The sequence below is a fragment of the Leptonychotes weddellii genome, chromosome 6, assembly GCF_054177405.1.
Source record: "Leptonychotes weddellii isolate Sample4059 chromosome 6, ASM5417740v2, whole genome shotgun sequence".
Taxonomy (NCBI): domain Eukaryota; kingdom Metazoa; phylum Chordata; class Mammalia; order Carnivora; family Phocidae; genus Leptonychotes; species Leptonychotes weddellii.
This window is the reverse complement of record NC_138374.1, coordinates 45,345,001-45,367,201: the sequence shown is the minus strand read 5'-3', so window position 1 is coordinate 45,367,201 and position 22,201 is coordinate 45,345,001. Positions and strand designations below refer to the sequence as shown.

General features: G+C 38.9%; 1 protein-coding gene across 1 annotated transcript in view; it reads left to right on the top strand.

The window, feature by feature from the left end:
* LRMDA (leucine rich melanocyte differentiation associated) overlaps positions 1-7,532 on the top strand; it is a 973,173-nt gene extending 965,641 nt beyond the window's left edge. Inside the window, exon 7 of the mRNA XM_081824061.1 lies at positions 7,365-7,532. Coding sequence (XP_081680187.1) covers positions 7,365-7,444 — 80 coding nt within the window. The 3' untranslated portion in view covers positions 7,445-7,532. The remainder of the gene's footprint in view (positions 1-7,364) is intronic.
* Positions 7,533-22,201: the final 14,669 nt, after the last annotated feature.

The following is a 22,201-nucleotide window of genomic DNA, read 5'->3' as shown; positions in this document are numbered from 1 at the left end:
AAGAGCCAATCCAAAATAAAACTGACAGCAACTAAACCTGCACATAATGTAATTTATTATGGGCAAAAAAAAAAAAAAAAAAACTGACCAAGATTTATATCTTGTTGGTATATTCACGGGGAGAAATTAGCCTTGGTGGAAATAATGAAAACAAAATAAAATTGAACCAAAACGACACACAATAAAGTGAGTTGACTAAACTTTAACAGAAGGCACAAGTCTTCCTGTCACAATTCAGATTTGCAAAATTTTACTCAAGGTAATGTGACTTTGTAAAAATTGATGACTCCAGGATTTAGAAGCTATAACCGGTCAACTTTGATATTGGGCAAAAGCTGAGAAATTTAGCCTTGATGTAAAAAGTACATGGAAAAGAATTGATTCCATTGAAAATAAACTTGAAAATAGAAGCGAAATGTGAAACATAGAATATAGTTTAACTTTGCATTTAAAACTTAAGGAATTAAATTGGCTAAATGGAGTTTGCTCTGAATAATTAATGCTTTCTTAAAGAAAAATTACCAGGCTAGTCTCCATGTTTATATTCATAAGCATGAAGCCAAAGCATCCTTGGGGTCAAAATGGCAGAATTCAAAGGTCTGCCACGGCAGTATCTCAGGAACAAGAGAGCAGGGCATGCTGCTCCTACCTCTCCTGGGGTTGTTTTGTATAATAAAGGAGGAAAGTTCTGGAGTGTGCTCATTTGAGAGACTAGGAGACATCCCTTGCATAGCGTTGTTTGAGGTAGTCACTGCAGTAGTCAGCAAGGTTCCTGTGCCCCTGACTGATGGAGGAGACAGCAGGAGTCCCTACAGATGTTTTTGGGATCAGCAAGCATTGAACAACCATGGCACCCGATTCCAACCCAAGAAGCAGATAATAAACTGAGACACTTGCCTAAAATCACCCTCAGCTAGTTTGGGAAAGAAGTCTCTCACTTTCTTCTTTGACTTCTCTACCTAGAGAGCCTTTCCCCTTTTCTTCCCAGCCTGAGGCTCCTCAGAGGGTCATGCAGACGAAGGGAATATCTGCATGGCATGGACGGTGGACTTTGTCCTCCTTCCACAAAAACAGCTCCTAAGCAACCCCTTCCCTTAAGACCTTTTACAATATCTCTTCTTTTCATTTTGCTTTTGTATTTAAGTAGCTGACACTGAAGGAGGATGTTGTGCTGGGAGCCTGTAATTCTGCAGGCTCTGCTAAATCCGGTGTGATAGCCACAGCAGAGCTGATAGCTCATCGCACAGGCTGACCTCGGGGTACTGCTCCAGCCACTTCTCAAGATCATAAAACATGGGTGTTTATTCCCTTCTAGCTCCCAGTTTACTCGCGACCCACACATAACAAAGACCGACGAATGTGCTTTCTGCGGAATGTCCTTCCCCGTGTATGATGTTTACAGCTCTTAAGGCTGGATGATAACATTCACTTCACTTCTCTCTTTCCAGCCAGATAATGTGATGGCTTTGTTTCTGTGGGAGGAAAGTGTTCAGCATAAAAACAACCCTGGTGTTTAGGAATTGAGACTGTTGCCTTCTGTCATTTTGCCCCCTTCTTTAATAATGCAGATATTCAATCTGTGTATATTTTTAAGCTGTTTCAGACATGTAGTCTTAGCAGAGGTTAAGGTATGAGCGTTCAGCAATTGAAATTCCTAACTTTGTGGATTCTGTTCAAATTGTGTATAGGTAATAATTTCAGTGGTATTAACCTATTCATCAAGTATTTATTGAACACCTCCTCTCTGCTGTTTCAGCCACTGGGCATTAGAAATTGGGGAGGAGGGAGTATTGTAGAGGTGACATGTTCACAGGTATGTATAGTGTCACATGGAAGCATAGTTCTAGAACCTTCATCAGTGGACCAGAAAGACTCTCCAGATACTCTTTCCCTGTCACTGGACCCACCTCTTCACAACACTGTCATCACTTTTTTCGGAGGCCGTAAAGAGCCTAGTTCCTTCCTTTACTTGTACAGATTGGAAAACAGGAGTTCTGTGAGAAGCCCTCTGTCCTTTGCCTGTTCCATAGCGCTAATTGCAAGATCCTAGGGATCAAAATCACTAGATCAAAATCTGTTTGTCGTTACACAGCAATAATTACATTTGTGATAATAGCATTTAAAATGATGATTACCAAAACTAATGTTCATAATGATAATAGCATTGATACTTTTTGCTTTATTTTACAAATACGAATTTATCGGTCCAACCTGTACTCCATCATCAAATAAGTTTTTATATTTGTATGTTTATGTGTGTCTAGATTATTATTGTTTAGATTATTGTTTAGATTAGATTTTGACTATTACTGTATAGATACAAAAGGCCAACCACTTACTCTGAGACTTAGAGTTGAGCTCTGTTGAATGTAAAGTTGATAAGTTAATGGGCTCATATCAAAGCTAACGGGGCATGGGCTAGGTTGCAGGAAGCACTTCCCAGCTCTGAGTGTGGAATACAGGCTGCACAAAAGTGAGTGGAACTTCTTTCCTTGGGGATTTTGAGGTCCAGCAGAGCTCTTCTATTTATTATGGGAATGTGGGCTGGATGTGTTTCAAGAGCTAACTTAGTTGAAATCAAATTTTTGATTAACTGACCATTGGATTTGCCTTCTCCATCAGGCAGTGTTGGATCTGACATCCCTGTCTTCATAAGGGAAGTATTTGAAAATACTAAATCACTTATTTCAGAGCTAGAATGAACTTCCAAGATTATCTGGCCCCTTGCCTTCATTTTGCAAATGGGGAATGCAGCCCAGTAAGGAAAAGGCACATGGATGTGGTCACATAACCCTTAGGGGTAGAGCTGGACTTAAATACAGGTCTTCTCCCACCTCTCCTTAATAAATAGACATCAGAAATGCAAGTGGAAGTGCAAGGCTGTCCGGGGGATCAGGGAGCCCAGGGGTCTTTGCTGGACTCTGCACGAGTGTACAAGGCATTTCTACTCAGGACTTTCAGGGTCTTCCCCGGCAAAGTCTCTGGTACTGCTCCGCCATCACAGTCTTGCATCAGAAGAAAAGAGGCTGCTTCTCGCCCCTCAGGCAGCCCCAAGGTCTTAACTTAACCTGCGTAATTAGAACATCCATTCCAGAGGGGGAAACATTTAAAAGATAAAGGACCTCTTTAAAACAGATTCTTCCCCATACATTTTTTTCATAATTATAGTTTTAAAAGCTTACGGTGATGGGAGAGCTGGCTACTTAAGAAAAATTAGGAGTCTCATTTGGCAGGAGCAGATTCCCCAGGGGACAGCACACTGTCATTTTTCAGGGCCCCTGAAAAGAGCCCCCCACACAGACAGATACATGTCGGCCTGATGCATGGCAAGCCTGTTTCACTTCTTATGGCCAAAGCCAGATATTTTAATTAAAAACACTACATATGCCATTAAATGTGTTGTTCCCCCTGCAGTCCCAAGACGTTATAGTTCGAGGAGATACAAACAAGTGAATGCATTACAGATGTACACGGAAACCACCGCCTACTGAGTCACAACCAGCGGGTTCCCAAATTCCAGCCTCAGAGCGCCTCCCTGTCAAAATGTTCTTTGCAAGTAAACTGTTCCCTCTGTAATTTTCACCGTTTATAGCAGTTGCCATGATGAGAGAAGAGGACCATGGGGAGGCAGGGGAGAGAGAAACATGCTGCCACCTCACTTAATTTATAAGCAGATTCGATTGTTTTACAAATAATCTTCCTGATAAATAAAGTCCAATGGCCACACATAATCTTCCTGATAAATAAAGTCCAATGGCCACACATGGGATTGTGGGGTTGAATTTTTTTTTCCTTCCTTGTTACATTTATTTATTTATTTATTTATTTATTTATTTATTTATTTATTTAACACTAAAGTCCCATGTGAGGGAATGATCACCTCCCAACGTGAGCTCAGGTAGGATTCTCAACAGAGGCAACACTTGCTTAATTTAAGCAATTGTAGGTGGTGTGAGTTCAAAAATTTCAGCCGATTTTAACTGTCACTAGCCAGACCACCTTTCTCCCCAGGAGAACGTGAGCAGCTGGATTTCATTTTTGGCTGCCAGGCCGTCCCTGTGCCTTCCTGCAGCAGCCCGCAGACGGAGTGCCTTCCCTGTAAGGATTTTATTCAAGGTGACAGCGCCTCACACGTTGGCGCTCTGATCACCTCAAGTAGCCGAGATACCAGGGGGATGAGTGCACTCCTCCTGCAAAGTCCAAATTTAGATTGACTGAGGTTATCCTTAGGCCCCTTGACCCCAAGTGCTCTGACAGAACAGGGCTGCCAGGAACTTAGAGCAGCGAGTTCTGTCATGATGTCTGGGGAGAAATGCTCTGCAGGAGCGGGTGGAGAAGAACCCAAGTGATAGGGAGTGATGTCAGCTTTCGTTAGAGCGGCAGACAATGTTAGAATATCCTTGGCATAATATGGCACTGGTATCTCTGTCAGCATCTCTGTTTTCTGTCACCGCACACAATCCTGGGCCTGTCTCTAGCCCTGACAGTGTCTCTTCAGATCAGGTTATTGCCAGCACAGAGACTAGATCTGCTCCCCACCATACAGCCCTTTGTTTGAAGTCTGCCCTTTTGTCATCAATGCACTTGATGCCTATTTAAATCTGACGGTGAGTATGGTATCTGTTTTCCCGTCAAGAGATCATTGACAATATTAATACCTCATGTCCTTGCCTCATTCTCTAAGCTCTGACACCTCGCCAGTCTCCTGCATTCATCAAACAGCCCTCTCTCACCAGGACGTCTATAAACATTCTCGCTTCCAGGCCCCAAGGAACAGGGAAAGCCTTAAAAAGGACTTTCATCAGTGCCGACCAGAAAGAAGGCCTGGGGAACAGGGCTCAGAACACTTCACCTCCCTCCCTCCACATTCCAGCCCACGTTCCAGGAGTAGCCAGCTTGTTTCCAGGATGGCACTTGCCGTCCAGGTTGTATCTAGGCAAGGTCTGGAGTTGACGGTTACCAAGGAAAGAGGATAGAGTAAAGAAATTCAGTCCCTGAACAGACTGGAGGGTTTACTGGAGAGAATGCACCCACTAGTGGGTGGTGTGTGTGTGTGTGTGTGTGTGTGTGTGTGCGCGCGCATGTCTGCCTTTCATTCTTTTACTCAAGAGAAAGACTGTGTTCTTTATGACATCTGACAGCCCTATCCATTTCTTTTTATAAAAATTCATGCTGGGGGCGCCTGGGTGGCTCAGTTGGTTAGGCGACTGCCTTCGGCTCAGGTCATGATCCTGGAGTCCCGGGATCGAGTCCCGCATCGGGCTCCCTGCTCGGCGGGGAGTCTGCTTCTCCCTCTGACCCTCCTCCCTCTCATGCTCTCTGTCTCTCATTGTCTCTCTCGCAAATAAATAAAAAAAAAAAATCTTAAAAAAAAAAATTCATGCTGTCCTGGGGTTGTAGAAAGAAATTAACATCCCTTGGCCTCATCCTTCCAGATTTTTGAGGGTTTATTTGAGTCAGTTATGCTCAAGGAAGCCCTTTGTGGATTTGCAGAAACATCTGAGACACTCGCACCCAGGCCTGTATGGGATACTGTTCCTGGAACAGAACCTGACCAGCCAAGCCTGACCAACAGGCCAGCTCCCAGGGTTGGTAACGATGTTAGAACAACCACAGGTGCTACATGATACAGGACAATAAAGGGAGCGGCTCGGTGCTGCCAACAGCCAAAGGAATCATTTTTAGCTCCAGGAAGGGTCTCAAGGAGGTCTTTTCCAAGCTCGATGTTTCCAAGCACCTATGAAGTGTAGAAACTCGGGATTGGGGCCAAGGAGAAAACATGGCTAAAGGGGGAGGATTGGTCTGCAGTAAACTTGTTCATGGAAACGTGATAAACAGAAGTAATGAGAGCACCAAGACCAGCCTGAGGCCATGAGACAATGTCATCCTCGCCCTTTTGCCAACTCGCAAGAGATTCTGTGACCCCAGGAATTCCCAACTTTGTCCCAGGCCATCCAAACCGGGGAGCATCTGCCCTGTCCTTAAAAGTTTCTAAGAGCCATTTTTAATCCTTCATTAAGAATAATATTTAAAGTTCTGTTGTAGAGAATCATCTCTTGTAGAATCACCAAAATATTTACTTAGAACTTCTGCTGTGAAGAACCTGGATAATTTCAAGTACTAATTTACCCCAAATGAGCAATAGATGGTGATTGTTGGTTTCACACTAACAAACTGACAGAAAAAAAATAATCATGCATACAGGCAGCTATTTTTACAGGTAGATTTTTGGCTCATGAATTAACGTTTTATAGACACTTCTTTGCTTTTTTCTGGTTATGCACACTTCAGAGACTCAAGTACTTTTAGTAATAAGACAACTCTGTGAAGCTGAATTTTAAGTTACTTTTTCTAAGATTAGAAGAAAAATATGGCAAAAAGCAAACTGTAATTATAAATATTTTCTTTGAGAAAAACTGATTTACCCTTACTGATCATACAAAGCTTTCATAATAACTATGGCAGGTGATCTCTTATGGATATTTAGAATAAATATTGAGTTGGTTAAATGATTTGATCCTACTCTAGAGGTATCTTTCATACTTAAACTCTCCTACAATCTCCTTGAATGAAACAAAAACTGTATGTGGAGTCACAAAATTATTTAAAATAAAACTAAAGATGAAAATCAATGGCATTCCAACCTGAGAATTCATCTCAGCCCTTTTGGGGTACCTGGGTGGCTTGGTCAGTTAAGCGTCCAACTCCTCTTGATTTCAGCTCAGGTCTTGATCTCAGGGTCATGGGTCCAAGCCCTGTGTTGGGTTCCATGCTGGACATGAAGCCAACCTAAAAAAAAAGGGAAGAAGAAGCCCTTTAATGCTGGAGGCTCTTGTTAATTTCCATGTGGCATTTTGTCAACACCACCACTGTTCCTTGATCACCCAGATGTGTTTGATGCCTCCTGAGATTTGGAAGATTCTCCCTGGAAGGTCATAATATTGATTCATGACAAAGGACTTGAAAAGAGTCACATTCTGGGAAGATTGTTTTACATCTTTTGCTTGGGTAGGACCCATCTTGAAAGTCTTAATTTTCCATTTTTAGAAACTCTACTGAGGGAACCTAGAGAAAGGGTTATGCTTTATTTTAAGGTGTACTAGGCCAAACTAGAGAAGTCTCTGAAAGGTGGAAGAGAATTTGTGCAGGAAACACGTTATTCCTAGAAGCCTGTGCTCTGGTGACATTTTATGTGAGTGTCAACTCTGAGGACAAGGAAGTAGGGTCCTTCCTTCTCGGGGCTGACTCCCTGTGCTGCCACCCACTGGATCCGTGACCCTGTTGCCTGTCTGCTTTTCTGCACCTGTGCCTCCTTGCTGTACTGATCGTGCCACCTCTGAAGATGTGTTTGCTTTTCTTTGCAGGTGTCCTGGGGAAGTGCCACTATGTTTACTATGGGAAAAACTCAGAGGGCAACAGGTTTATCCGAGACGACCAGCTCTGATGGCAAGTTCTGTATGCTTTAGCCTGTGTCATGAGAATAAAAGAAAAAGGGCAAGTAAAAATAAAGAAAAAGCTGAAGGAAAAAACAATGGCCCACACTGCATCTCTGTGGGAAGGCTATGACTTCCGCTTTTGGTAACTTCTGCTGACTTTGCCAGGCCTGTCAAGATCATCCTTTTGCCTTAGACTGAGTGGTCACATAGAGATTGACATGATTGCCCTTAAGCAGGTCTCATCCACTAGGGTGACAGACAGTGGCAGCAAAGCACCAGGGCTGACAGGAGGAACACCATGATAGATTGCCTGGCCCCTCCACAGCTCACAGGGGAACAGAGGTCACACCTGGGGCCTCCCTGAGCATGCTCACTGGCTGTAGTCAAACAAGAGAGACTGTGTCTTCAGCTTGTCTATTGAGTAGAGAGCCCTCTGATACCATTGTGCTGTGGGTTGATTTTTAGTGAAATAGTCACAGTTTAGAGGAAGGCTACCCTCCCTTATTCACCTTAAATTTTAATCCCTTCTATTCTGCACAGCCGCCCCCACCCCCTCCACAACATAGACCATCCTTTAGCATCTTTCTTTGTTGCAGGCAGTGCATTCTGGTTTGCAGTTTTTCAGAGAACGGAAGGTATAAGTTCTCAGCCAGGTCAGACATTTATGGCTGGCTTTGTGTTGTTACACTTCCCGTATTGGAGTAAATAGCTTTCCCTAAATCCCTAACTCAAAAGCGTAGACTCGATCTCATTTTGTATATTTCTAAATCCACTTCTTGCCCTGAATAGTAGGCAATGTAAGGCATCTTTCCCAGCACCAAGCGCTGGTTGCACCGAGGACTCTGATTTATTTAAGTATGTATGTTTGTATTTATTTATTTATTTATTTATTTATTATTTTATGTTATATCACCATACATTACATCATTAGTTTTTGATGCAGTGTTCCATGATTCATTGTTTGTGTATAACACCCAGTGCTCCATGCAGTACGTGCCCTCTTTAATACCCATCACCAGGCTAGCCCATCTCCCCACCCCCCGCCCCTCTAGGACCCTCAGTTTGTTTCTCAGAGTCCATAGGCTCTCATGGTTCATCTCCCCCTCCGATTTCCCCCCCTTCATTTTTCCCTTCCTGCTATCTTCTTTTTTTTTTTTTAACATATAACGTATTATTTGTTTCGGAGGTACAGGTCTATGATTCAACAGTCTTACACAATTCACAGCGCTCACCATAGCACATACCCTCCCCAATGTCTATCACCCAGCCACCCCATCCCCACCCCCACTCCAGCAACCCTCACTTTGTTTCTGAGATTAAGAATTCCTCATATCAGTGAGGTCATATGATACATGTCTTTCTCTGATTGACTTATTTTGCTCAGCATAATACCCTCCAGTTCCATCCACGTTGTTGCAAATGGCAAGATTTCATTCCTTTTGATGGCTGCATAATATTCCATTGTATATATATACACCACATCTTCTTTATCCATTTATTTATTTATTTTTAACCACACATACGTCCAGCAATGCCTGTGGCCATATTTGTAGTTTGGAGCTGGCTTGCTCCTTTGGGGGCTATTTAAAGATAGTGAGGTGATGAAAATAGAGTGATGGGTCAAGAAGTTAAAAAAGAAAAGGAGGACTATAGAAAACACCCACCAGACCAAGCAGTTTTTAATAGAGGGCACAAACCCTTTGAATTTTCCTCAGGACCTCTCAGAAATGAAATCCATAAGCTCGTGTGATGGTCTTTGTATATATCTTTGGCTCAATTCCAGCACTAATGTTACAAGAAAAAGCATAATCGTACGGGTGGCTATAATTTCATTTAATATCCGATACACTGGTAAAATCACTCTAGGAGATATTTGAAAGGCTGGGTGCTCTTGGAACAACAGCATTTATTTTTCCTTCTTCTGTTTAGACCAGGTGGTCATTGTCCTGGATCTCCCAGTATTAGGTTAGATTGAGGACAGCAAAACCTGAAAGAAAGTCCTTCCAAGTTATAGATAACACAGAACTAGAGAGTTGCTACTGTACAAGTCTTTGGGGACTCACAATCCCCAAGGACCTGAGACGAAACTACTTTCTCAGTTCTAGACCGTTTACGTGGCCTCTGGGCTCCTGAGTCAACACAGTCCTTGAATGACTTGGAACGAGGCTGGCAGGAGTCCCTCTTGTAGATTATGCAAGTTAATCAGTTATGGAGACAAATTTAGATCAAAATCCTCAAGGCCATTAATAATTAGAGGATATGAAATGTTTGCCTTTATCTCTCAAATCCATTAATAACCAGAGCTGAGTACCTTTTCTCTGTTTGATCTACAAAACAACATTGGGGTAATGCTTTAAATTAGCTGCCTTAGGTCCCACCCTGGCTCTTTGTTTAGAGCACCAACACATGTTTTGTCCATGGCATATTATGGGCAGCCAGATTTCTGTGCAAGGGCAGCTAGACGAGTCCAATGTCATATCCAATCTACCAGCACATATATCCTTGTCTTTATAAAAGGCTTTAACCCTGCCTCAAACAATAAAAAAGCACTTGTGAACTGACCACAGAATTTTTCCATCTTTATTTTTCTTACTTGTTTACTTTTCTTAATGTCAGAACCATTTGTATCATGCACAGGAATGTCTCCCTCAATGCGAGCTTTGGAGGCAAAAAATATTTTTGGAGTGAGTTATTGACCACATTGTTTCCCTCTCTTTGGGTTGTTTATTTTCTTCCAAAATGGTGTAATAACTTTAATTACGATTAGCTTTAATTATCATTTACGTAAAGGCCATCACTACAGTCCATTCATCTTAATGATAGAATTATTATGAGTTTTGTTTCTCTTGAAAAGGGATAATGGTCATGAATTTGTGTTGGGTTGTTTACAGTTCCACTATTTGTGGAGCAAGATTCGCTGTGTAGAGCGAGATGTTGGTCTGAGTCGTAGAGCAGGAAATGACATTGCTTGCTTATCTTAAATTTGTAAGAATTTCCCAAACCTTGTTTTTTAAAGTAGAAAATTAGAAGGTAAGAAATTCAATCAAAGCTCAGAATTATTTCATACCTCCAATGGCCCCTTGGTCCTTCCGCCTTTTACCCAATTCCACTGAGCTTTTTCTTAGGAGATCACAGTAGCTGACATCCCTGTATCCTCTCTCCCAGGACACCGATCTGCCTTGAGAGCCCCTGCAATAGAAGGCCATCCGGAGTCCTCTGTTGCCTCTGCAAAGTCAGGGCAGACTGTCTTTTTCCTAAGTAACGCAATTTTATAGAACAATTTGTTCCTTGGGGAATAATGTTTTAGATTGTGGGGAATCCTATTAAAAGTACAACTATTACAATAATTTGCTTTTACTTTTACCAGCCTTCCTCATAAACCCTCCATCTGTTTGTTGCTTTAAATAGAGGCACATTATAAGAGATTATCACTCGATCAGGCTGCACGTCTGAGTGTTGTGCATTTTCACATATTCACGTATACTAAGGAATAAAAGAAAGCAAACCACGGATTCTGGATGAAAGGATTTTTCATTTGTTTTGTTTTGTTTTGTCTCTGTGTGTGTGTGTGCGTACGTATGTTCCAGCAGAGATGTATCTTGCACATTTTTAAGGGAAAATCTTTCTTGTTGTTTCTAAGAAATAACCTGGCTGTCTTTTTCTTCTTTGTTAATATGAAGATCAAAAACAATCCACAGGGCTCTTTTCATCAAAAACAATAACAGTGTTCAGTAGTTGCTACTTCATAAAAGCAGCCTAAGTCAGATCTGCGTCACTGCCTAATGCCAAGGGTGGACAACCAGGGTCCTTTGAGACTCTTCCATGGTGTCTATCCAATGCAGCTGATCCAATGTGACATTCACCATCTGCTTATCCCAATTCTGTTTCCAAGAAGCCTTTGCTGAAGAAGAGTGTTTACCATTACTTGTTCTGCTCCCTCTAACTTGTCCAAATACCATGTGGTAAACTACCGTGACTAGGACCTGGAAAGAAAAATGAGACCAGAGGAGCACAAAACATGTTGGTTACTTAGTCATATGACAAACAGACCATCAGCCCCTAGTGGAGTACTGTATATTACTCCCAATGCATCAGCAAACACTTAAGGGATTTGAAGAATACTAGAAGACACAGCCACTGTCCAAAAATATTGTCTTCCACTATGTTTACCTGAAGTTTTCCAGCTTAGGAGTCCTTCTTTGGGGAATTATAATGTTAATTTGTCACTTTGTGGGTGAAGTAGATAGTAAGTTATGTTATTTGTGCCTATTAACATATTAGCATGTGTTGATTTTTCTAAAGTGTTATGGAATGTGGGCTGGAGAACATACAACCTGGGACAAGGGAGTTTTGCTAAGAAACAAAAGAGGAAATTTAAGTATGGAATATATCTGGGAGCGAGTTCCTAAAGTAGGGATGATGTAAACGATAATAAATGAAATTATGCCAAAGGAGAGAAATGAGGCAGAGCTGGAAGCGGACACAGTGGACAGGAAAAAATAGGGAGCTGAGGGAATAATGAGAAAAGAAGCGAAAAGACCATTTTCCACCAACTAGAAGGGTTGCTGATGTTCAGCCTGGCAGTGATACTTAGCAACATCTTCTCCTTAAAATGGAATTATCTTTGATACAAGTGAGGAGAGCCACTATTCAGTCACATTTTATGAGTTTCTCTGCCCAAGACAATGAAACAGTGAGGAAAAAATGGACTACAAAGCAGTGTGGGCATAAGCAGTCATATGTGTGATGGCTGCCTATGCACAAAGATGACTATGGGGTGTGATTAATATTCAACAAAAACCAGCATCCAAAGGTAAGTTCTCTTGCAACTTGGACTGGCTGAAAGATAAGGGGAAAACTTGGTGTCTGGGCAGTTAGATCAAAGAGAGAAAATAGTTTCATGCTCTTGCCAAACCTTCATATGTTCGTTAAGTTCAGAGGTAGAAGGATGTCTTGAGAATATGACATAAATGCCAAGATATTTAAGGAAAACGATGAAGGCCTCTGTGTGGGGCTGAAGATGCTGGCAATAGGATTTGAGTGTCCCTGGGTTCAGGCTGTAAATGGTAACTCCACTCATAGGACAAGTGGATGACATCTAAGTTCAACTGCATAGCCTTAATTAGCATGTTGAATAATCTGGAAATAATTAATGGTTATGTTTTCTCACATCAATTACCTTAAACCAAATTTCCTTTTCCATGTTGGAATAATTCCTTCAATCTTAGAAATAGGGATGAATTTGAGAGGTACTGGGAATAATTTCCTTTAAACACTAACTTTTCAATGTGACTCCTTGTGATGAGAGGGACAAAGGTGGCTCATGGTGGGCTTAACCATGATATTTAGACTATTAAGTGATGGACTTTTGAAGTAGGTAAGAATTAATATACACTATCCATTCACAGAGGTTACTAAATCATAGTTTAATGATACAGGCGTACTTCATTTTATCGCGCTTGACTTTATTGTGCTTTACAAATCGTGTACATACAAGTGGTGTTTTTTACCAGTTGAAGGTTTGCAGCAACTCTGCATCGAGCAAGTCCATTAGTGCCATTTCTTCCAATAGCATTTGCTCACTTTGTATCTCTGTATCACATTTTAGTAATTCTCACAATATCTCAAGCCTTTTCCTTGTTATTATATTTGCTAGAATAATCTGTGATCAGTGATTACGGCTCACTGACAGCTCAGATGATGGCTAGCATTTTTAGCATAAAGTATTTTTTAATTAAGGTATGTACATTGGTTTTTTTAGACATAATGATTTTGCACACTTAATAGACTACAGTATAGTGTAAAAATCATTTATATGCCCTGGGAAACCAACAATTTCATTTGACTTGCTTTCTTGTGATATTCCGTTTATTGTTATGGCCTGGAACCAAACCCACAATATCTCCAATGTATGCTTGTATTCACCTGTTCTGTTCTATCCTTAAAACATCAAAGTCAACAAACCCAGATTCTAAGCTGCATGCTCTGTGCTTAGCCCATAGTTTTAAGTTAGACCAGCTTGTTTTCTACAGATCCCCCTTTCCCTTCTTGCTTCCAGCTGATTTAATCTGTTCTTATCTCTCTGATCATATATTCCTTTCGGTATGTCTGACTTTAGTGTCACTTCCAATTTTGGCCATTCATTCTCATTTAGTTTTAGTAATCTTTCAGACATTCCTTCTGGCTTGACTCTTCTACCTTGGGCCTTTGCATTGCTACTCAGACCTTTACTTTCCTCAATCCTTTGATGTCCCCAGTTGCCTTGGGTAAGAAATTCCATTTCAGGATGCTGTAATGCCAGCCCTGACTAGTTCACACCCCTTGGGGAAGATTGGGGGGAACTTGGACATCACTTGTTTGATGTATATTTAAAAATCCTTAGTCCTGTTAACACTCAACACTGATTTAATTTCCAGCTAAAAATCCTAAACTGTGGCTTGTAGCTGACTTCATTACTAAAGGCTAAGTTTTATCTGTGATAGTTTCTCTTATCTTTGCATTTTCCCCATTTAGCTATTAAAGCAATTCCCAGTGGTTTTTAGTTCTTCTTATGAAACTTGTTTTCCTCTTCTGCACAGTTTGGCAGAAACTAGGTAAGAGTATGGCCTTCTGTTCATTAGTGCCTATATATGAGAAGAATAAACCCCACATTTGCCTTTCCCCCAATTATACAGCACTATTTCTCCCCACCTAAAGAGAACTGAGGACTAGTGTGTGTGTAGTTATATACATAATTCCTTCTTTTTATGCAAATGGATCCATATACAATGCCCTGCACCTACTTTTTTTTTCACTTAACATCCCTTAAAGAACAAAGATGGATGATGTGATGGTTAATTTTTTGTGTCATCCTCATTGCCCATGGGAGGCCCATGTTAAATGTTATTTCTGGTTTCTCTGTAAGGGTGTTTCCAGATGAGATTAGCACTGAACAGGGGACTCAGTAAAGTAGATTGCATTTCCCAGTGTGGGTAAACAGGATCCTAGTCCCTTAAGGGTATGAATAGAACAAAAAGTGGAGAAAAGAATTGTCCCTCTTTTTCCTGCCTCACTGCTTGAGCTGAAAACTCATCTTCTCCTGCCCTTGGACTGAAATTTACACCATTGGTTCTCCTGGTTCTCAGGCCTTTGGAGTCTGGCTGACCTATGCCCCTGATTCCGTGTGTCTCCAGCTTGAAGATGGCAGAGAGTAGTAGAACTTGTTAGTCTCCATAATCGCATGAACCAGTTCCTCATAATAAATGCCATACCATCCTGAAAAATACAGGCAGTATAATACTGCTAAAAGAAATGTTAAATTAAAAAAGATATTATGATCATGAGTATCTATGTACCTATCAATATAGGTCCACATATATATAAAACAACTGAAAGAACAACGTGGAGAGAAAAATAAGCAATTTTAGTTGGGAATTTGTGCATCTATTTGGGCATCTATTACCCAGAGTGTTTCAAAAGTCTTAGTAGAGTTTTACGCTTTAATGAGTCCAAAGTTTTACGCTTTAGGTAATGTGCCTTAAATGCCACAGTTACAAATATATCATTTGGCAGTGTACTTATGTATATTGCCCTTCTAATTTATTTTTGTGGGTTTGAAAAGTACATTTTTAATTTTAACTTATTTGGATGTAACAGTTTCTGAATGACACTCTCTCTGACAGTGGCTCAGTGGAGGAAATCTACTACTTGGCCACCGAGGTCACCTGATCTGTGTCCATTAGACTTTTCCTTGTGAGGTCATTTTCAAAGTCTCTGTCATGTGTTTTTCAAAACCTTCTTCTTGGAGTTACAAAATTTGAAAATTGACTAGAGTGAGTGTAGCACAAGACAGTAGTTATATTGAATTTTAATAAGAAACATATCAATATTTAAAAATATACACAATTAACGTTTCAAATATTGTTAGTGGAAGTTAGTAGCACTTACCCTTCTGAAAGGCTTAAAGCTTAAAACTGCACTAAGACTTTTGGGACTCCCTGAATAATCTAGATATGAAAACTTGGCTCTAATGTGTGAATCTATGGTTTACCTTTTAACTTTGTTATCTTTTCCATTTTGATGTGATCAAATTTCTTAATTTTTGTGATATACATGTGAGAGAGGTTCAGGGTCTGTGATATGTCTACAGACATTCTTCAGTAGTTGAAATTATAAAGTTATTCTGCTATATTTTCTTCTAAAAACTATAAAATCTTGTCTTGCGTATTTAGGTGTTCGATCCTTCTGGAATTTGTGGTGGTGTGATGCAGAGTTAGAATTAGGCTTTTTGACTACATGGCTGGCTTATTGTTCTACTTCATCTTTTCTCTCCTTTTCAGTGTCAACTCTGTCATTGCCAAGTTTGCATATACCATGTGGCATTCTTTCTGGGTTTCTCATTTTTTCAATGTGTGCATTTGGCTTTCCTTGTGCTTGTATTACCCTGTTTTTGGTTTTTGTTTTTTTTTTAAGATTTTATTTATTTACTTGAGAGAGAGACAGCTAGAGAGGGAACACAAGCAGGGGGAGTGGGAGAGGGAGAGAGAAGCAGGCCTCCCGCCAGCAGGGAGCTCGATCCCAGGACCCTGGGATCATGACCTGAGCCGAAGGCAGATGCTTAATGACTGAGCCACCCAGGTGCCCCTATATAACCCTTTTTTAATTGCTATAGCTGGGCAATTTTTTCTTCTTCCCCTCTTCCCTTCATTCCTATATTCTTTCCTTCCTCCTTCCTCCCTTCCTTTCATCAACTTTATTATATGTATGATTTCTAGACAACACCAAATGCCTTAGTTTTAAGTTTAAAATTCAGTGAATACACCTGTATAACAACAATGCCAATCAAGATATGATTCATTCCCATCACCCCTGAAAGTTCCCTTATACTCCTTTACAGTCAGAACCCCTAACCCTACTCAAGAGCTAATTTATTTCTGTTACTGTAGTTTTGCTTTTTCATGAACTTGATATAAATGGAGTCATACAGCATATACTTATTTTGTGGCTGGGTTCTTTTGCTAAGTATTATAACTCTGAGATTTATTTACATTGTTGCTTTTTGTTATTAAATAGTATTCCATTGTATGAAGAGACCACGATTTATTTCTCCATTTTCCTTTGCGGACATCTGCCTTTTTTCAAGTTTGGGGATACTTTTCCTTTTCTTTTATTGTGGTAAAATGCATGTAACATAAAATTTACCATAGAACCACTTTTAAGTGTCTAAGTCAGTAGCAATATGTTCACAACATTGTACAGCCCTACCATTCTCCATTTCTAGAACTTTTTCATCATCCTAAGTAGAAACCCTACACCAATTAAACAGTGACTCTCCCATTTCCCCTCCCCTTCCAACCTCCGGTAACCTTTATTCTACTTTCTGTCTCTATGAATCTGCCTATTTTATGTGCCTCATATAAGGGGAATTATATCATAATTCTCCTTCTATGTCTGGCTTTTTTCATTTAGCATAATGTTTTCAAAGTTCATCCACGTTGTAGCATGTAGCAGAATTTCATTTGTTTTTAGAGATGAGTAATAATCCATTGTATGTATATACCATATTTTGTTTATCTATTCATCTTCATGCTTCTTGGGGTTGTTTCGCCCTTTTGGCAATTGTGAATAATGCTGCCATGAACATGGATGTACAAGTGTCTAAATCCCTGCTTTCAATTCTGTTGGGTGTATACCTAGGAGAGGAATTGCTGGATCATATGGTAATTCTATGTTTAACTTTTGGAGGATCTATCATACTGTTTTCCGTAACAACTGTACCATTTCCAACCACAGTACACAGGGGTTCCAAATTCTGGAATTTTTTGTTTGTTTGTTTTTGTTTTACAATATCCATTTAGTGGTGTGAAGTGGTATCTTGTGGTTTTGATTTGCATTTCCCTTATGACTCATGGTATTGAACATCTTTGCATGTACTTGTTGGCCATTTGAATACCTTCTTTGGAAAAAAGTGTCTTTTCAAGTCATTTACCCATTTTTTTTTTTGGTTCATTCTTTTATTTTTTTTTTTAAGTATTTATTTAAATTCACATTCAGTGTATTCTAGTACCATACTGTCTTAATTACTATAGCTTGAAGTATTTTTAATAATGTTGCCATGAACATTCTTGTTCATGTTTGGATATGTTTTTTATTACTTTTAGGTATATATTTAGCCATATAATTCCTGGGTTATATGTTAGGAGTGTTTTTTCGCTTTACTTAAAACTTCCATGTTATTTCCAAAGAGGTTGTTCCATTCCACACTCTTAACAGGAGTGTATGAGAGTTCAGTTGCTCTACACACAAGCGAACATTTAGTGTTATCAGTCTTTTAAAATTTTAGCCATGATATTTTTTTTTTTTTTAAGATTTTATTTATTTATTCATGAGAGAGAGAGAGAGGCAGAGGGAGAAGCAGGCTCCCAAGGAGCAGAGAGCCCGATGCGGGACTCGATCCCAGGACCCTGAGATCATGACCTGAGCCGAAGGCAGACGCTTAACCATCTGAGCCACCCAGGCGCCCAGCCATGATATTTTAAATGCAGTATTAAAGTGTTGTGATTTTATTTGCACTTCCCTGATGAGTAATTTTGAGCATGTTTTCATGTGCTTATTGGACATTCATGTATCTTTTTTTGTGAAATTTAAAAATTTTTTTCCTTATTTTTAAAGATTTTATTTATTTACTTGAGAGAGACCTAGGAGAGAGAGAGCGCACAGAGGGAGAGGGAGAAGCAGACTCCCCGCTGAGCAGGGAGCCTGATCTGGGGCTCTATCCCAGGACCGTGAGATCACAATTTGAGCTGAAGGCAGATGCTTAACTGACTGAGCCACCCACATGCCCCATTTTGTGAAATATCTGTTCAAATCTGTTACTTATTTTTAACAGGCTTGTGTGTTTTCTTATGATTGAATTGTAAGAATTCTTTATATATTGCAAATATTTTCTCCCCATCAATATCTTGCCTTTTTGATTTCTTACAGTCTTTCTTCCCCCTTCTTGGAAATTTCTCTTTTTAAAAAAATTTTTTCAGAGGCGCCTGGGTGGCTCAGTTGATTAAGCATCTGACTCTTTATTTTGTTTCAGGTCATGATCTCAGGGTTGTGAGATAGAGCCGCATGCTGGGCTCCATGCTGGTTGTGGATCCTACTTAAGATTCTCTCTTTCCCCTCCCGATGTCCCTCCCCCTTTTCTCTCCCTCTCTAAAAAAATAAAATAACTGGGCACCTGGGTGGCTCAGTCGATAAGCGTCTGCCTTCAGCTCAGGTCATGATCCCGGGGTCCTGGGATCAAGCCTCACGTCGGGCTCCCTGCTCCGCGGGAGGCCTGCTTCTCCCTCTCCCACTCCCCCTGCTTGTGTTCCCTCTCTCGCTGTGTCTCTCTCGTCAAATAAATAAATGGAATCTTTAAAAAATAAATAAATAAATAAATAAAATAACTTTAAAATTAAAAAATATTTTCACTTTGCAATAGTTTCACACTTGCAAAAAAGTCACCAAAAAATGGTGCGGAGTTTCTGCGTATTTTTCATCCAGCTTTCCTAAATGTCTTAATAAAATCTTATATAACCATGAAACAATTATCAAAATCAGAAAATCAATGTTGGATACATTTAATCTACAGACTTTACATTTCATTGGTTGTCCCACTAATGTCTGTTTGGTAATCTATGGTCCAGGAGTTTATTAGAGGTTAGTTAATTTTTCCTCTATTTTCTGAGAAGCAAGTTCGGTTTCATTTATTTTTCCCTCTTGTGTGTATGTTTTCTATTTCATTAATCTTCATTATTTTCTTTGTTATTTTCTCCCTTTCACTTACTTTTAGTTACTTATCTTGTCCTAGTTTGCTAATATAGGAACTTAAATAATTGATTTTTAAACTGTCCTATTTTCTAACATGAGACTTTAAAGCAATACATTTCTAAGTACTATTTTAGCTTCATCCTGTACATTTTGATATGTGGTGATTTTTATGTCCTTTAAAAGTATTTAATAATATCCTTTGTGATGTCTACTCTGACTGATAGATTATTTAGAAGTGCCTTAATTTCCAAATAGTTGAGTATTTTCCAATAATTTTTGGTATTTTTCTGTTAAATTTGTGTGTATGTTTGACAGATCAAACTCTATGACTTTGATCCTTCTAAATGAGCTTAGCTTATAGTATAACTTATTGGATGTTTTATGTACAATTTAAAAGAATGTGTCTACTGCTATTGCTGATATATTGTCCTATAAATGTCAACTAACACAAATTGATTTATATTTTTGTTTAAATCTTTTATATCCTCACTGATTTTACATATGCATTTTTATTAATTACTAAGATGAATGTTGAAATCTCCAACTATAATTGGGAGTTTTTCTATATTTCCTTTTGGTCTTTAAGTTTTTGCTGTATGTATTTTAAGGCTCTGTTATTAGATATTGCTTACCTATTCAGAGTTATTATATACTCATATTGAATTGTCATTTTTAATGTCCTGCCATATTTCAAATAATATTCTTCATTCCAAAATCTACTTTGTTGTTAATGTAACGATTTCAGTATTTGTATGATTTATCTTTTTCCATTCTTTTACTTTTAGCCTTCTTATTTGAAATTATTTTCCTATTATAGCATATAATTGCTCCTCACTTTTAAAAAAATTGAATAATCTCTGCTTTCTAATGGACTGTTTAAACAATTTACATGTAATGAAATTAACAATATATTTAGTTTTAATTCTGACATCTAGCTATTTGCTTTATATTTGTACTTTTTGTTCTCTGTTCCTATGTTGTCTTTTCCTGGTTCCTTGTCAATTAATTTAGTAGCTTTAGTGTTCCAGTTCACTTTTTCTTGTATATGTAGTTGCTCTAGGGTTTACAGTAAGCATTTTCTACTTACACAGTATGTTCTTAATTCATTTTTACTTCCCATGCAATGTAGTACCTTACAACAGGATACTTCCATTCCCCCCTGCTATCTTTTGTGCTATTATTGTGATATATTTTATTCCTATGTATATAAAATTCCTAATACATTTTATCATGTTTATTTAAACAGTTAGCTTTTAAAGAAATTTTTAAAATAAGGAAAAAGGTACACCCACACCCACATTTTTCTAATTCCCATATTTACCATTTTTTGTGTTCTTTGTTTCTTTGTAGAAATCTGAGTTTTCATTTAGAAACATTCTTTAGCATAAAGAACTTCCTGTAACATTTCTTATAGTATGATTTTGCTTACAATAAATTCTCTCAGCTTTTGCTTGTTTAGAAATGGCCTTATTTCACCTTCACATTTTAAGGATATTTTCACTGGATATAGAGTTGTAGGTTGACACTTTTTCTTTCAGCACATTGAATATGTCATTTTACTGTGCCCTGTATTGTATCATTTTTGATCTGCAGTCGTTCTAATCTTGTCCCTCTGTATATAATGTGGCTTTTTTTTTTTCTGGCAGCTTTTAAGATTTTCTCTTCATCAACTAGTTTTTAGCAATTTCATTATTATGTGCTGTGGTGTGGTTTCTTTTTGTTTGTTCTGTTTGGGAGTTGTTGAGCTCCTCAAATCTGAGTTTATAGTTTTCATCAAAATTGGTTTAGCTATGTGTTTTGTTTTTAGAAATTCATTTTTCCAGATTTTCCTACTTTCCTAACTTTAAAAAAAGTTTCTTTCAACTTGGCTTATTACCTGTAGTTCATGGGGTGTAACTTTCCTGTTTGTTGTACCTGCTGAATCTGATTATGATATTTTTGTTTATAATTTTTCTTCTCCTCCCCGTCCTCCTCCTCGCCCTCCTCTTATTGTCCTACTTCTCCTCCTCCTTCTTCTTATTGGTATTTGTTTGCCAAGATAGCACTTGATTTTCTATGCTAAGGAATATCTCTTTTGGACAATTTAAAATTTGCCTTTGCTTAGACCCTGTGGATATTACCATTTCCAGGGCAGCTTATAGTTTCATTTTCTGCTTATCTTTCCTTCCCTATGAGTGGAGTGGAAATTTGAACTCTATATCTCTCATTGCACAGACTTGGATTTTCAGTTTAATGTGGATAAATCTTTTACCATATATTTTTCAGAGTAGTTAATTGGGTCCCATGTCATGTTCTTCTGGGCTCTAAGCCTTATTCAAGAGCTCAAATTCAGTTTTTTTTCCTTAACAGCCTGGATCTTAAAACCTCCTCTCCTAGGCATTTATCCTTTATTCAAATCCAGTGCCCCTGTGGGCCACTTGCCTTTTATTTTCATACTCAGGCATGGTTTTGGGTTTCTTTTTTATTTTTGAAATTTGCAAATTTTCAAGTTGGTGTGTATGCATGTGTGTATTCCAACACTTTATAATGTTTTTAGTGGTGGAACTTTCTTTCATGAGCTCTTTAACTGAAATTCTTACATGTCTTTATTTTTAAATATGAATGGAAAACAATCACTAAATATTTGAACAATAAGATATGACATAAGCTTTACTATAAGGTAAACAAAGGAAGGTTTCAAAGAAAATAGTTATTCAAGATTAGAGAAAAAAACACCAAAAAACAAACAAACAAAAAACACCCTTTATTAAGACGCTCAGAGACACGTGAGCCGACCTGTCATCCATAACATAAGAGGATGTCATGAAAAAGGGAGATTCAGGGGATAAAAATGATATCTTAATGATTAAAATATTTTCAGACCACAGTGCTTTGAAACTAGAACTCAATCACAAGAGGAAAGTCGGAAAGAATTCAAATACATGGAGGCTAAAGAGCATCCTACTAAAGAATGAATGGGCCAACCAGGAAATTAAAGAAGAATT